The sequence below is a fragment of the Cannabis sativa genome, chromosome 3 (assembly GCF_029168945.1).
Source record: "Cannabis sativa cultivar Pink pepper isolate KNU-18-1 chromosome 3, ASM2916894v1, whole genome shotgun sequence".
Classification (NCBI taxonomy): Eukaryota; Viridiplantae; Streptophyta; class Magnoliopsida; order Rosales; family Cannabaceae; genus Cannabis; species Cannabis sativa.
The window spans coordinates 6577270-6594432 of record NC_083603.1 but is presented as its reverse complement, the minus strand read 5'-3'; the positions used below and the strand labels follow the sequence as shown (position 1 = coordinate 6594432).

At 30.4% G+C, this 17163-nt stretch overlaps 1 protein-coding gene and 1 long non-coding RNA gene across 2 annotated transcripts; both read left to right on the top strand.

Annotated features, from left to right (window-relative positions):
- Positions 1 to 5745: 5745 nt before the first annotated feature.
- LOC115717408 (uncharacterized) lies at positions 5746 to 7177 on the top strand. The gene is made up of 2 exons (XR_004011750.2): positions 5746 to 5940; positions 6889 to 7177. It is a non-coding gene; the product is annotated as an uncharacterized LOC115717408 (long non-coding RNA).
- A 3676-nt stretch (positions 7178 to 10853) lies between these two features.
- LOC115708966 (protein DUF642 L-GALACTONO-1,4-LACTONE-RESPONSIVE GENE 2) lies at positions 10854 to 14000 on the top strand. The gene is made up of 3 exons (XM_030636987.2): positions 10854 to 11110; positions 11730 to 12227; positions 13232 to 14000. Exons 1-3 carry the CDS (start codon positions 11011 to 11013, stop codon positions 13750 to 13752), a joined length of 1119 nt encoding a protein of 372 aa, XP_030492847.2. The 5' UTR covers positions 10854 to 11010; the 3' UTR covers positions 13753 to 14000.
- Positions 14001 to 17163: the final 3163 nt, after the last annotated feature.

Below are 17163 nucleotides of genomic sequence, written 5' to 3'. Positions count from 1 at the left end.
AATAAAAACTGTTTATAGAAATTAGATTTTACTGTCATTATAAATTATATATTCGTCGGGATGATTGACGGGTCAACCTTGCTAATTATATTATTGGCGTAATTTACTTAACCATATTATGGGCTGTAAAGTAAAGTTATAAAATTTAAAAATAAAGAAAAAATTACAACTAAAAAATAAATACTACATAAGTGAATATAATAAACAATACTCCAATTGAAACTAATATTAATCAATAATTATATATGAATGAGCCCTAGAATTATTCTAGTGTAAATATATAAATATATATATACACACACAATATATATGTTGAATCAATGGGACCTTCTTGGAGCTTTCATTTCACAAATAGACAAGCAAACCCAAACTAAGAATTGGTTAATGCATCAACAAAAAAATCCACTTTTCATTTTGTAGTACTATGGAACAACTAAAAGAAAGAAAAAAAGATCCAAAACCCACCTTCCTTTCCTTCTCAAATTTCCTCTCAATTTTTTTATTTATTTTTTTTCACCACTTTTATTTTTCTTCCTTTCAAAAGACATGACTCCACTCCACCACCTTCTACCAATGGCATGTGAATGGTTGATGGTATAAGAAAGCTACTTTAGGTTGTAATTGTCATCCCTATGAGAGAGAGTGTGAATTTGACAATGGAATCTCAATTGATAGAGATTGGGCTCTCTCTTTAGTAGACATGCATCATGACCTTTGTATCATGGTTTGTCTCACCTATTGGGAGCATCAAGGGTCCTATCTATCTCTCTTTCTTAGGGAATTTTGTCCAATTATAGTTTTTTTTACACTAAACATTGATTTGATTAGACTCACTCACCATAGATTTTTTATTATTTTTACTAATCCAAAGTTTGGGAATTGTAATTTTGGAGCAAAGAACTTTGTGTTTTGTTATTTTTCAATGACATGTAAAAACAATCCAAAACATTGTCATTTGTCACATCCCCCTTTAAAATGTGTATACATACATGTATGTATTACTTGCAGTTTTTTTTGTAAATCATGACATACATAGTTGCAAAATACAAAAATCTACACAAAATATTGTAGCTTGAAATGTTTGGGCTGGAGAGCTCTTGAAAGGCTTGGGCTGGACCATGATTTGAAAGATGGTAATGGACCTAAAAACGGAAAGAGTATTTTGGGCCTTACATATCATAGTGGCCCTTTTCTATAGGGCTTGATTGGAAAACTCATTCGGGAATTTATGACGAGTTTTCAACTAAAATTTGATTTATTAGGATTTAGATTTTTTATTTTTATTTTAAATGGGATCTTAGTTTTTTAATCAAAACTCATATATTGTTTTTAGGCTATGATTTTTTTTTTACTTTGAAGCTTATTCTTCAACGTTTTTATGTTTGATTTTTAAGGTTGGTTTTTTTGGGAAAATTAAACTAAAGTGGAAAATTATCAAGATCTGAACCTGAATCTCTTTCTCTCTTTCGGGTTTGGTTGTTACCGTCTTACTCACTATGATTGAGTACTTGACTTGCTATGTGTGGGCACGTCACTCATTCACTCTGGGTTCGAATATGGTGAAGAACAATGAATAAGACTGAAATCATTAAGGAAGGAACTCTCTCGTTAACTAGTTGTCTCACATAGAAAACTAGTTTTGATTTGGTTGAAGACATCAAGTGGATGAGTGAGAGTATCATGTTCATTTTATAGTGTTTCAACTAGGGCTTATGATTGAATTATAAGGATTAAAAAAAATAAAATATTGGGCAAAAAATAACTTAATGGCTGTACATGAAGAGGACCAATTTCTAGTTATAATTTTACCACTTTTTCCAACTACTTATTCTTCTTTTCAATAATACCATATTTTCTAATTCAACCTTATAAATGTCAAAACTATTTATTTAATAATTATAATTAATTACTAAATAAAATTGTCATTTATGTAATTTATTAATTAGACCATACAAAGTCTCTTAATTAACAAATTGACCCCAAAACCTGTTTCTTCACAATTAAGCCATTGCTTAGTGAAAATTCATAAATAAAATAAAGTCTAATTTTAGAATTATAATTGATTAATTAAAATCAATTAACTGAGTCTACAAGCAGTATTATCTCAACTAGCGAGGGGACCATGAGCCTATTTAACCGAGCTTTCAATAAGTAGATCTAGAATTCACCAAGTAAATTTTCAACTTATTAATTCCGCTTTGCTCCACTATAGATTTGGAATTGAATACACTCTCAGTTATATAGAACGCTCTATATGTACCACGATATAGATACGTTATGATTATCCATTGTTACAATTCTAATAGTCTAGGATCCTCTATAGATGATCTACACTGAATAAGGACAAATTTACCGTTCTACCCTTCAATGTATTTTATTCTTAAAACACTTAGCAACCTATAAATGATACTTCAGTAAACTAATATAATTACTGAAATGAGGTCTCAATCATTTATTTCTATTCAGCCAAGCTCGAAGGAAATCATCGTTTCTCTTCTAAATACCTATAGAAGCTATAAATTCTATATCTATGATCAGCGCTCCCACTCAATCGAACGACCATGTTCCGAAGATGTAATTATCCATTAAAACCAAAAGTTAGCTTCCACAAATAAGTCTTAGAACATTAATAATACAACTAAGTTGAGCCTAACCATATCAGGATTAAGATTCATAGACCTAAGATCAACCATTGATATTGACTTAAAAAGATATAACAATAAGTTTATGATATCTTATTCAAGATTAATATCAGTCCCTTCCAATGTATACTCCATACATCCGATACTGGTAAGCTTTGTCAATGCTCTGAAAGGACATAACACTTATCCAAGGTGTAAGTATACCTTATCGCTGATGATCATGCTAGTATAAATCCAGTAAACTAACAAATCAGGAGAATTAAACTTTTGAATATATAATCATGATTATATTCCACTATGTTGACGACACTATAATCATGAACAAATATATATGTTATGGACTTAATAGAATTTATACATTAAATATAATCATGAAATAAATCACGTGAACCATGCATTATGCAACATAAAATGCAGTTTCTGATCTTTATTAATCAGTAAATATGATTATATTGAAATGAGTTTTACTTAGGGCACAAAACCCAATATATCATTGCTTTACCTTTGTGCCCATTGTGCCATCTCTCTTTTGAAACTGTGAAGCACACTCTTTTAGAATGCTATCGGGCTAAGAAGGCTTGAAAACATTCAGGATTCTATGATTACTATTGTATGCACAAGTATTATGATATCATGAATTTTCTTTTTAATGCTTTTGATTTTTTTTTTTTTTTTTGGCTAAGGAAACTATAATTTTATTTTTATGTTTTCTTTGGTCACCATGAAATCAAAGGAATAATATTTTGTAAAAAGAATGCTTTCTCACCTTATAGTCTATATGATTGGACTGCTACTTTTTTTGCATAGTTATATGAATGCTTAATAGGTTTGTATGCATCAAATGATAGAGGTTGCTATTTTGAGATGTATTAAAAACTCATTGTTCTTGAATCTTGGGCTTTGTGTTTCTTATGTTCTTAGGAAACTTAATAAGATTGCTCTAAGTCTAAGATTAGATGATGAGTTAGTATAAAATAGTTCTTTACTTTCTTTTTAATCCTTGTTTGGTTTGTATTTATTTGTTTATCTAATGAAAAACTAACCTTAAAATAATAGACCGTGGTGCTATGATTATTTATACAATTAATTATTAAATTTTAGATATTTGATTTAAAATTTGGATGTAATAATATATTAAAAAGTCAACAGAGGCATCATATAATGATGGACACGTGGTGTTATATGAATGGGGCAAAGCATTTATGAAGTGATACTAAATGCATTGGATTGAATTATAAGCCAATCCTTTTTAAATATAATTGGTCGGTTAAATTAAATGTACTCGGAGGTCGTACCACCGTACCACGTTGCATTCACGTGGTCCCACCTCATCTTTAATTTCAACTCATAATTACAAAATTAACAATTTCAAAAGGGAAATTTAATTTTTTATGCTTACATTTGGTTAAATTTTTTTTTTTTCTAAACAAATAATAACTAATATTTGTAAGATATGATAATTTTTATGATATCCCTAAAATACCCCCATTTACATCACCCCATTTACACCATCGGGCCACCCCATCAGACCACCATCGGACCACCCATCGGACCACCCATCGGACTACCATCGGACCAAATCTGCTACCAATTTTTTTTATGTTTATGTACATACAAAAGTAGCATCAAGTGACCATCACACTACCATCGGACCCCATCGGACTACCAAATTTTTTTTTTTTTTTTATGTTTTTGCACTAAAAAAAAGTATAGAAAATTTTAGAGGGGTATTTTTGGGTTTTCTATAAAGTGGTCATATATTTTCAATGGTGATATGTATTAGTTTAGAAATAAAATATTAAGTATATATAAGTATAAAAAATTAAATTTCCCTTTCAAAATTATTAATTAGACTTGATCAAAAAAAAATTATTAATTAGAAAAAAAGATGAAATTTGACCTAAATCAAAATTGTTACATTTTCCTTCATTTCAAAAAGGAAAAAAAAAATTGTTACATGGATTCCAAAGCTTTTAGAAGATGCTCTTTATTAATTCAAATTATAATATGTTTACGCCCTTGTGTTTAGTTGTACTTTGGGTTAAAATTAATTGTGTTAAAATCACTAATTAATTACACTCACTATTTTATTTTAATATTTTACACTCACTTGAAGTTGTATTTGATATTTTGTTTAGGATGTTAGTATGGTTTTATATTATTTTTACTATTTGTTCTAAATAATAACAAATTTAAATTTTATTTTTTTTACAAAAAATTATTTTGAACTATGTTTTACCAAATATTAGAATTAAAATTCTAAAGTTCAATTTTTTTTTTAATTTTTTAAATAGGATCAAAATACCACTATTTATAACAAGACTTATCCTATTTTTTTCAATCCATTACCTACCTGCCTATTTAAACTAAAAAAAATTTGGTGAGATCCAAATATATTAGTCCATTACTTATTTGTTATTTTATTATTATTATTATTATTATTTTTACAAAAAAGTGAGATCTAAATTAAATTTTTAAAAATATAGGAATGTAGAATATATAGGGTCCAAATTCCAAAATGGTGTAACTTTTATTATAAATATGAAACATTTAAGTTATATTTAAAAAATACTTTAACTTTATGCTCTTAATTGTAATATTTTGTAAAATACTAAGTACAAAATAAATTTTTTAAAACATAAAAGTCCAAAATAGTAATTGATGAAAACATATAATTTAAAATAGTATGTCTTTTTTTTTTTTTTTTTTTTTTTTTTTATAACATATGAGAGAACTTACTCATAAACATTGATTAATTTGTTTTTTTCTTTAATAATTTACTGTATTAATAAAGTACTGTATATTTATTATTTGATTCTAACATATGTTTACATATATATATGATTGTCAGGCATTACCGTGAAATTCTCAGATATGTTAGTTTAAAAAAAAGAGAAATTTACATTAAGTGGTTTTTTTTTTTCAATATTAAACATTTATGCTTGCCTTATTTTTTTTTTACTTTTTTACTTTGGGGTTTTTTCTTTAATACTATTTACAAAGTTTGATATTTACAATTATACATTATACTATTTTTCCTTCTTCCTCCTATCCACACAGATCTACTTCAAAAGGCAACCATCTCCACCATTTCCATCTCACATCCAACCTTTCTCGATCGTCTCAAGCTCTCTTGTCCCAGCCCTCGATGTCAAGCAAAACATCTACTCAACCTTCTATGTTGTGGTCTAGGGAGAAAGAGAGACTTTTTTCAGATTTATTTCCCTCTTGATCAAGCCATCTCCCTCTTTTTCAAACTTATTTTTAGTGCTATTAATATTTTTTGAAGCTTCGATTTGTAAGTTGTTCTTTTCTTATTCTTCTTCTTTTTTTTTTCCTTTTCAAATTACATTAATAAAAGTTTAGATTTGAAAGTTTAATAAAAATATTGTTGTAGTGTGATTGTTTATTATTGATTCTACTCATTTGCCCTCAAATTTTGTAAATTTCTTCTTCTTCTTTAAGCTGAATATTTTGTTAATGTGTATATAAGAGCATACCTTCCATGTGTTTGATGAAATGCCTAACATAGTTATTCTTAATCACTAGCCTAAAAAAAGAGGGTATCTTTAATTGTGCTATTGTAATTTTTATTTTTCTTCAAACTGGGATTTTTATATTGTTATTCTGATGTTATTTATGTTCTTTCTAATTTTATGAATTAGTCAATTTATCAATAAATTTGATACAGAGTTGTTTATGCGTTGTTTATACGTATTGTTTTGCTACTGCAGTAGAAAGGAAAAACCTTAGTTCCTAGTGTTGAAGTACTTCCAAATTGATTAGAATAGGCTTTGTGACAATCTCTATTCCTTTCGTGTGTAAGTTGAACACATTGAGAGTGTTCAAGAAAATGCTCTATAGTTGTGTGTGTGCGTGTGTAAAAACACCCATGCCATGTGTTTGGTGAAATGTCCAAAAGAACTAAGTTTTCACTAACATAAAGAAAGAGAACATATTCAATTATATTTTTTCTTCTTCTCTAAGCTGAACTTTTCATATTGCTATTCTTTTGTCTTTTTGTTCATTTTAGTTTTATGAATTAGTCAATTTTTATTTATAGATTTTTAATGTTTTTTTTGATATAGTGTTGTGTTCACGTTGTTTATAAGTTGTTTATATGTTATTTTGTAAATGCGTTCAATGATTATGTTGATATAGCGTTGTTTTAGCGTTGTTTATAAGATGTTTATATGTTATTTTGTAAATACATTCATTTTTTATCTTGTTGTTTTTGCTACTGCAGTTGAATGCAAGAAACTTGACTTCCAGTGATGATGTACTTAAATGTTGATCAGAATAGGCTTGTCATCTATTTCTATTCCTTTGATAGAATGAAGTGAGTTACATACATTGAAAGTGTACACGAAAATGTTTCAATCTTCCAAGAAGGTTCAAGTTATTGTGCATGGATTTTGTTATGCATTGAAGAGTAATATTTTTTAAGAAACATTGCTTTGTTGTTAATTTTACATATATCTTGCACGTGATATTGAACATTATAATTTTATTTAAGTTGTTTATATATTTTAGTACCGTGAAAAACAATTATTATTGTATTTTTAATTTATACATTAAGTATTTATATAATTATGTTTGTCTTATTTTTTAGAGAAAAAAGATAATAATTGTTAGTAGTTTTTTTAAGCTATTAACAATATTTAGTTACAATATCAATTGATGAACAAATAATTATAGATTTTTCAATATTCAACATCTTCGGGAATTTGCTTTTGGTTATTTTCTTGTTGCTTTACGGTTGTTTCCGCTGTCAAAGTCATAGTATCAACCAAAATAACATCTTTTAAAACAAATCCCCCCCTTAAACCATATAAAAGTTTTTTAATTGTTGTTGTTGTGTTGTTGTCAGGTTGCTGCACTGTGAGTATACTGGTGATTGTCACTTTTTGTCATTATCACATTGTTGCACTCCATTGTTTGGGTAGCTTCCAAAAAGATTGCATAAAACAACAGACTTTTGTCATCTTTAATTTAGAGTGGTTGCCTAAGAAGCAACTAAGATTTTGAAGTATGGTAAATAAAATATGTTCATGTTAAAATAATTTTTTTTGAAACTGATTCCCTCCTTGGAGCAGATAAAAGTTATTTAGTTGTTGTTGTTGTGTTGTTGTCGGGCTGTTGCACATCTGAGTGTACTGAGTGATTGTCACTTTTTGTCATTATCACATTGTTGCACACCATTGTTTGGGTAGTTGCCAAAAAGGATTGTGTTTCTGTGTTGTTGAATGTGTTCACACACAACGAATACTGTGTGAAATTAGTTTCATTGGTTAATAACTTTATGTAAAACAACAGACTTTTGTCATCCTTGATTTGGAGTGGTTGGCAGCCTTCCTTCAGTTGGTATTTCAGTTGTATTTGAGTTGTTTTATGGTTTCATTTTAGTTTCTCCATCATTATATGCACTAGTTTAGCAAAAGTACAATCTCTTGATATTAATTCTCCACTTAATTCGTAATCAACATAGTGGTTGTTGTCATCCCAATGATCATTGCTCTGTACTAAAATTTACAAAGGTTTCATGCCTAAAACTAGTGTATTAATTTTTCTATATTGTTAAGCAACCAGTTTAATACATGAGAACAACTTATAAATAACTATTATATGACAGTAATCAGTAAATGACCTTAAATGAATCACTATTTTTTTTTTCAAATTTAAATGATTTGCACCAATTTATTCAGATAAACTAATTTTCAGTATGAATTTGCTTTGAAATAGTTCAGAAATACTAAATTACAAGCTGATTACGAAAAAAATATTTAAAATATTGGTACCTTGTATGTTTATTTGTCAAATTCTTCCGAGTTATTTTTAATTTTTCGTTGAAAATTTAAGAAAAGTTGATCATACTATTAAAATTAATTATTTCTTTATTTCATTATTTATTGTTCTAAATAATAAAGTTATATTCGTCATTATTTTATTATTGTTATTGTGTTATTTATACATTTGTTATTTCACAATCATGGACAACAACAAAAAGAAAACATAAAAACAACGCTAAAACAACATAATTTTATTTTGAAATTTTAACACAAACTCAATATTCTCATTATACTACCTAAAAAAATCAATTTACATGGTTTTCATTCTAGATTTTTAAAAAACACCGAAAAACAATAACAATATATTAACAAAAACAACTAATATATGTGAATCAACTCAATAACGTTAATAATAATAGATTAGAAAACAATTAAAGTAAACACAATTAATAATATCAGATTTATTATTTTTCTAAAAAGAAAAAATAGAAAAAAGAAAGTAAAGAAAAACCCAATCTTTTTGGGTAAATGTTCATGGGCATCTCCTCTCAGTTGTTGATCTTATTTCGTTGGCTTCTCATAGAGATCTCTGATCGTTGGTCGCGCTGCCATAACTGAATATCGAATCAAAATTTCTTACCGGCGTTAATGGTGATCGACAAAAAGCTTTCCGCCGGCGTTCATGGTGTTCGACAAAAATTTCTACATCTTTAGTGGTGTTGTTTGGATAATATGTCGATTATGGAGGAGATCTAAGATTTTTTTGGAGGTGATTCATGTTCATGTTGATTTCAGATCTAAAACTTTTGGGAGAAACTATTTTGGGAAAGTCTCATGTAGAGACCGTATTTTTGAAAAAAGAAAGTTTACTTTTCTATTTTTGTTTATTTTTGTACCTGGAGATAAAAAAGTAAAGTTTAGATGTAATAAAGTTATAATAGAAAAAAACCCTAAAAAAAATGTAGTCAATAAAAGAAAATGGGAAAAAAAGGTTTTGAAATAGTATAAAGTATAAACATATTTGGAAAAATATTTTAAGAACATGTAATGGGAAGAGAGAACACACTTATATATATTACAAGTAAATATGTAAAGGAGAACGAGTTTTGTTTGGTTAAAAGGTACATACGGTTTACTCAAAGTTTTGTATTTATAGTATGCATATAATTTAATGATTTTTTTAGTAGTATAAATATGCGATGTTATAATTTTTGTCCAATTTTATTAATATATACTCCGTTTTAAATTTATTAAAAAAAGATTTAGAAGTAAATTATACTACGTTTTTTGTTCAGACCCAATTGAATTTGAATTTTACAATTACACGTATCTTGTTCAAGATGCTAACATAGTCTATTTAGTATTGATAAAATTAAATGAAAATTTTACTATTACTAACATTAAATACTTATGCTACTAAGAAATTATAAAATTTATACGGCTTATAAATTTAAAATTAAATATTTATATTGCTATTTATTTTTTTTCTTAATTTATAGTTGAATTGATAGATTATTAATAATTAAGGGTACAAATTCACCAAATTGAGTTTATATTACATGAAACTTTAATCAACATGCATAATACTATATATAATGCCCCTTCTTTATTTGTATCTACTTAGTATATATTTGGTATGTCACTTTGGTTACTTTCTGAAATAATAATAACTGACTTTTTAAATCAACACGAATTATATTAACGTATTTTAACCTTACTCGTTGTAATAAGTATGCAATTCAAATGAGTATTTAACATTACTTTTACCTTGTTTAACATTATGCAATAAAGTAATGATATAGTAATGATATGTGCACATATAAATTAGACACATACTTATATAACAAGTAAATGCAACAACATATTTTTATTTTAGATGTGTCCTACTCATTAAAGAGACTAACCACATATGTAACTGTGTATATAAAATTTATGTGAGAACATATCATTAATTGAATACATTTCTATGTTCATACGTACATATTGAGTAACTTGTAGAGAGGAGTTTAAAGAGCAAATCACGGCATGAGAATGGAAGTGGCATGTGGGCTCTCCAACATACACATTAACTTCTCTATGGAAAAAAGAGACAAAAACATTGAAAATTAGAGACCCACCGACACATCTCACGCCTAATTTAGTGCTACTTAAACATGCATGCATGACCCTTCTTCCTACACTAGTGGTGTTTAGTATCTTCCTACGTGTCAATATCGCTATTGGCCTAACTAAGTATCGGGTCTCATATAATTTAATATAATAGCTTTTAGGGAGTATCGCTAGCCAATCGCAATGCGACATGTTAAGAAAGTACTAGGCCCCACTGTTGTCTAATAGTAATGCTTCTTCTTTAATTGTTATCTCCTTGGCTTTCTAAACCTATAATAATAATAATAATAATCACGACACACTAAACTATACCTATGGATTGGCCATCTTTTCTTTACTAAAAATAAAAATAAAAACTCCCACTACACCTTTAATTAATTCAAAATAAAATAATAATATACTCAACTTTCATTTGTCTATATATCACTTATAGTAGTCAAGTATCTCTACTTTGTTTTTCTCCCCTAAACATGGCTTCCCTCCTCTTTCTTTGCTTTCTCTCCATTTCTTCCCTATACAATAATGTTGGCTTTGCTTCTTCAGCTAGTAATAAAGCACCCTATCTCGATGGTGAGCTCTTTATATATATATATATACATAATTACTATTTATTTATCACTTGAAATCAAGGTTGTCTCAAGCTTTTATAGGATTTGGGGTAAAATTTAAAAGATGCGCCTTCAAAATAAATTTTTAAGTAGTTTTTCTATTTATTTTTTAGAGAGTTTATGGGTGAAAAAGTTTAGCTATTTCTGAACCTTTTAGTTATTACTCTAATAAATTACCACTGCAACATATATATGATATTATGAGTATTATTTTTTAGTTTGTAACTAACTCTATGGGAACTTGAGTGGTGGGGGGACTAAGACAGTAGTCTTTTTTGTCTCGTCGGCCTGTTTATGAATTTATGTAAAAAAAAAATAAAAATTTGGAGATTTTCCTTGGCTAAAGAACCTTGGGCAACAGCTACAGGTTGCCTTACTTAAGGATAAAAAGCACTAGTAGTTAACATTTCTTTATGTGTTAATATCGCTCTTGATCTAACTAAGTATCGGATTTCATATAGTTTAATGTAAAAACTTTTAAGGAGTATTGTTAACCAATTATAAGGCGACGAATCAAAAAAGTATTATCCCATAACAACACTCTTAAACTAACTAACATGATTTGTTAATTTGTTTTATAGCTCTTTTACCAAATGGGGACTTTGAAGAAGCACCCAAGGCCTCAAACATGAAGAAAACAGTTATAATAGGCAAATACTCACTACCCAAGTGGGAAATCAAGGGTTTGGTAGAGTACATCTCTGGTGGACCCCAGCCAGGTGGCTTCTACTTTGCGGTGCCACGTGGCGAACACGCAGTGAGGTTAGGTAACGAGGCATCGGTTTCTCAAAACGTCGCCGTTAAAGCAGGTGTGATATACTCACTCACTTTTGGGACCACAAGGACTTGTGCACAAGACGAGGCGTTGAGGATCACAGTGGCTGGTCAGTCAGCTGAGCTGCCCATTCAAACACTGTACAGCAGTGATGGTGGAGACTCTTATGCTTGGGCTTTCAAAGCTGATAATAAGGTTGTTAAGGTCACATTTCATAATCCTGGTATTCAAGAGGACCCCACTTGTGGTCCATTGTTGGATCATATTGCTATTAAGGAAATGAAACCTCCCACTTATGCTAGAGGTAAGTAATTTATTTTAGTTTGATCCAATATGATAATGATAAACATACAAAATTGAAAAATGGTTAAGGTTAATTTTCAATGTTTTGGGATTTTGCATAGAAGAAGACAACATAAGATTTAGTGACCAAATTTTCAATTAATGCTCTCTATTTTGATTAATTAGTTTTCGTGTTTTCCAAAGTCGGGTCAGACCCAATTAAATTTCTGAGTTAATTGGGGCAGGGTGGGGCAATTACTTGTCGGGTCAGGGCAGACCCGCCCCGTTTGGCATTCCTAGTTTGAGTCCTAACTATTATTACTAATGTTTATTTTTTTGAAAGAGGATTATTTACTAGTTTGTATGCCGGTGTTTTAGGCTTTATTGTTGTTTTTCTTTAGATTGTGGGAGTATGAGATGTAATGCTACTACTTTGGATGGTTGACTTCTTCTTGCTTTATTGTGTTTTGTTTTCTATAGGTTTTATTTATTTATATTGGAGCAAGGGACTCAAACTTATTTCAAATAGTTTTTAGTGAAATGCTAAAAAAGAACATTAGTGGATTTTAGGTGAATTACTTCATATATATATTTTTAATTTATAATTTGAATTGCTCCAGATTGCTCTAGTGATTTTTATGTGAATTGTTATATAAATTTTAATTATAATTTAGGTTGCTCCGTTGATTACTATGTGAATTTTCGTAAAAATATAAAAAAAATTACTTAAAGTGTAAAAATAAAAAAACTTTTCTATTTTATTTAATAACTATTATGGAATATTGTTAATTATTCACAATGCAATATATTTAGGTAATGTTAAACACCATTAATATCTTATAAATATTCTGATTTTTATTATTATTAACTTACAATTTAAATAAGGATTTACTGTGTTGATTTATTTGTGAGAAAATTTTGGATTTAAATTTTGAAATTGATGTACTTAAGTTAGATTTGGATCCAAAATTTATTACCATAGGCCATGTTATGTGCTCACGTGATGATATTAATGTATTGGTATAGGTAACTTGGTGAAAAATGGAGGCTTTGAAAATGGACCACATGTATTCAAGAACTTCTCAACAGGAATCTTACTCTCACCCAAAATCCAAGACCTAATTTCACCCCTTCCCGGATGGATCATCGAGTCACTCAAGCCAGTCAAATTCATCGACGCAAAACACTTCTCTGTCCCCTCAGGGCTCGCCGCGATTGAGTTGGTCGCGGGGAGAGAAAGTGCCATTGCCCAAATCATCCGAACCGTCACCAACAAGATGTACAAACTTAGCTTCACAATTGGAGATGCAAAGAATGGTTGTCATGGATCTATGATGGTTGAGGCTTTTGCAGCTCATGAGACACTTAAGGTCCCTTTTGTGTCACAAGGAAAAGGTCAATTTAAAACTGCAAGCATTAAGTTCAAAGCAATTTCTAATAGAACAAGAATAACATTTTATAGTGCTTACTATCATACCAAGCTTCATGATTATGGACACATGTGTGGTCCTGTCTTGGACAATGTTGTGGTCACCCCAGTTTACTAAATTTGTTTTTGATTTTAATTGTGCTATTTTTGTTTAAAAGAGGTTCTTAACAATATTCTTCTTTTTACCTTTTTAACACTTTTCTATCAAATTGTAATAGTATGAACAGTGTAGATAAAAGAGAGAGAGACAATGAGAATATTGTTAGTATTTCTCTTTATTTAAAGTTGAATTGGATCTAGCTTTGTAAACACCTTTTTTTTTTAAAAAAAAAAAAGAAGAAAGGTGGTGTAAGTCACATTTATGAATCTTTTGTGGACTACAATTTTAGATAATCTTATAAATTTATATTCACATTTTAGAGTTTTGTTACTTTTTTTTTTTTTTATCTTTAACTGATCAATGGATCTTGATAAAATTGTAATGGAATATACTTTTGTGTTACGACTTATCGATGCCAAATGGTGTTATTATTTTAGAATAGGATATTAACGGTAAAATTATTTTAACATTATTTTTTTAACACTAATTAATTACATAAATTAATTTTTTGACGGTAAAACTTACCAAACTCACATTCTGTTTTGCTTTTTATATTTTCGTTCAAAAATTTCAATTAAGTGTCATGGTGGATTACCCACGTGTACACGAGGCACATTTTTGGTAGTTCATATAATATTAATTATTTAAATATTATAAAAAATAATTTAAAAATTATAAAAAATAAAACAATAATAAAAATATTTTTTTTCATTTCTTGTTCTTCGTCTCTCTTTCTCTCTTTAATTGTGAACCAATCCTCTCTCTCTCTCTCTCTCTCTCTCTCTCTCTCTCTCTCTTATCACTCCCTTCCTCTTTCTACTCTCTTGCTCAATGGCGTGACGTCGATGGTCTCAAGGACCCTAAAACCCAGTTCTCTGATTCTGAAAACCCAAGAACCCAACCCCATCTCTCCTCCTGGCTCCCTCTCTTCCATTTTCCCGGTACAATGACAACTAGGCCAGACAACTGTCCACCGCCGTGGGTGGTCCAACAAGACCACGGGATCATTTTCCTTAGGTGCCAAAACTAAAAACCCCAATTCTTTTATGCTTTGGTTGGTCATGAATCGAAGGAACAATAATTTTAGAGGATCTGGGTCATTGGATTCGTCATCAGACGGTTCGATTAGGTCACCGACGACGATCTTTTGGTTCGGTATTTGATTTTGGGTTTTGTAAGTGTCGTGTTTTGTGTGGATTATATATTACTTTTGTTTGGTAATTCTGAAACTGCATTTGTTTTTCTAACATCTTTTCTGTAGTTAGTTGCATCTGTTTTCACTAATTTCATTTTAGTGCCATGTCAGCTTTCTGCAAGTTTGTTAGTTTGTACCCATTTTGTACCTTCTTTGGTTGGTTAGTTAGTCGGGTTTATTATCTTCAAGATATAAATATCGTCGTAACCGTTGTACTAACTAACTCTCTTCTGTTAGAATCTTCTTCTGGATTCTTGCTCTGCTAGGGCAACATTTTTCTGTGTTTGTTTCTTGAATGTGCAGATTGTTATTTTGAAGATCTTCTTGAGGTCGAAGATGGAGATAGAATCTGCCTGATCTGAAGAGAGTTCAGATCAATCTACTGAAAGTGATTCAACTGTCTGAATGGTCAAAGTTTGTGTTTACAGAGATCTTTTGGTGATTAGATCTTGATACTTGAGTATGTTCAAGTATTAGGTAACATTGTATAAAAGTCAATTTAGATTACATTGTTTGATTTGTAGAATCAGAACTGGTAATTGTAATTGAATTGATTTTATAGTGGATGTTACTTTACCCGGTTCAAGGGAACCCAAGCACTACTCGGTTGGAATGCGTTTCCAATGCAGAGGAAGCTTGTAAATTCTGTGTTCTTTGATTTACTCTTTGTTTAATTCACAGAAATAATCAATTTAGGTATTTCGAACTAAATCAATAGTAATTAGGACTTTCATTTGGTATCAGAGCTAACTTTTCGTGTAAAGAAATTGTGATCTTGGTTTTGTCCTAATTTTTAATCATCATTTACCTCCTTCTGTCAATCAGTATCTTCTGTGATTTTTTGGAAAACTGACCCACTGCGAGTCTCATATCGTTGTGCTTCATAGTTTCTTGTTAAGTGTGTGCAGATCAACAGGGTATGGAAATGTTCAGAGAAGGAGGATCAACTTCCAGACCTCCCATGCTAGAGGGGTCTAACTATCCCTACTGGAAGACAAAGATGAGGGCTTTCTTGAAAGCAGTGGATGAAAGGGTCTGGATGGCTGTTGCCGAAGGTTGGTCACCCCCTACTGTTGTTGACGAGGAAGGAGATAAGGTCAAGAAATCCAGTGAATGGACAACTGATGAGATGGAACGAGCAAATTTCAACTCCAAAGCTCTGCATGCTCTATTCAATGCTGTCTCCACTAATCAATTAAAAGTGATCTCGAATTGTGAAGTTGCTAAAGATGCTTGGGAAAAGTTGAAAATCCAGAATGAGGGAACTGATGCTGTTAAAAAGGCTCGTCTTCGGTGGTTAGCTAAATCCTTTGAGAATCTGTCAATGGAGGAAGATGAATCCGTCTCAGAATTTCATGCTAAGCTGTGCGACATCTCGAATGAATCTTATGCTCTTGGTAAGACTTACTCTAACAAGAAACTTGTGAGGAAGCTTCTTGGTGTTCTTCCAAAGAGATTCATGTCCAAAGTGACTTCGATCGAAGAAAGTAGAGATATTGAAGCTCTTGATCTAGATGAATTGATTGGGTCTCTCCAAAATTATGAGTTAACTCTTGAAAGATGGGAAAAAGGGAAGAAACTCAAGAGCTCTGAGAAAGAGAAAACCGAGATGGGTGTTGCTTTCATTCATAAGGAAGAGAACTCTAAAGATATTGATCTGTCCGAGTCCTTTTCAGACTCTAATCTGGCCCTTCTTGCAAAGAATTATGCTCGTTTCCTAAAGAAGAACTTCAACAAATCTAATCCAGGCAATAAAGAGAACTCTTCGGGGAGGAATTCCACTGGTCTTAACAGGCAGTCTCAACAAAATTAAAAGAAAGGGAAGGGAATACAATGTCACGAATGTTCGGGTTTTGGCCACATTCAGGCAGAATGTGCTAATACTCTCAAGAAAAAGAAGGCCTTGGCTGTTACCTGGAGTGACAGTGAAGAAGAAGAGACTAGTGATGAATCCAAGGAGGATAAGTCAGTGATGGCTTTTATGGCTAGGGAGTCTGTCCCTGAAGAATCTGAGGGTGAGGAGCTTAATTCTGATACTGAATCCACTATTGATGAAAAGAATAAGGCCTATGAGGAGATGTTTGCACAATGGACCTATATGGCTAGGAGAGTGAAGGAATTACAGGATTTGAACAAAGCTCTTGATGACAACAAATGTGAACTTGAAGATAAACTGAAGAAACTCATTTTGGAGTTGTGTTCCAAAGATAGTGAGATATACAAGTTAACTGCAG

What these genes read in the sequence shown, in the direction of transcription:
- LOC115708966 (XM_030636987.2), top strand. Translation starts at nt 11,011, where the DNA reads ATGGCTTCCCTCCTCTTTCTTTGCTTTCTCTCCATTTCTTCCCTATAC. An exon ending in TAAAGCACCCTATCTCGATG is followed by an intron (nt 11,111 to 11,729) that starts GTGAGCTCTTTA and finishes TTTGTTTTATAG; the next exon opens with CTCTTTTACCAAATGGGGAC. An exon ending in ACCTCCCACTTATGCTAGAG is followed by an intron (nt 12,228 to 13,231) that starts GTAAGTAATTTA and finishes GTATTGGTATAG; the next exon opens with GTAACTTGGTGAAAAATGGA.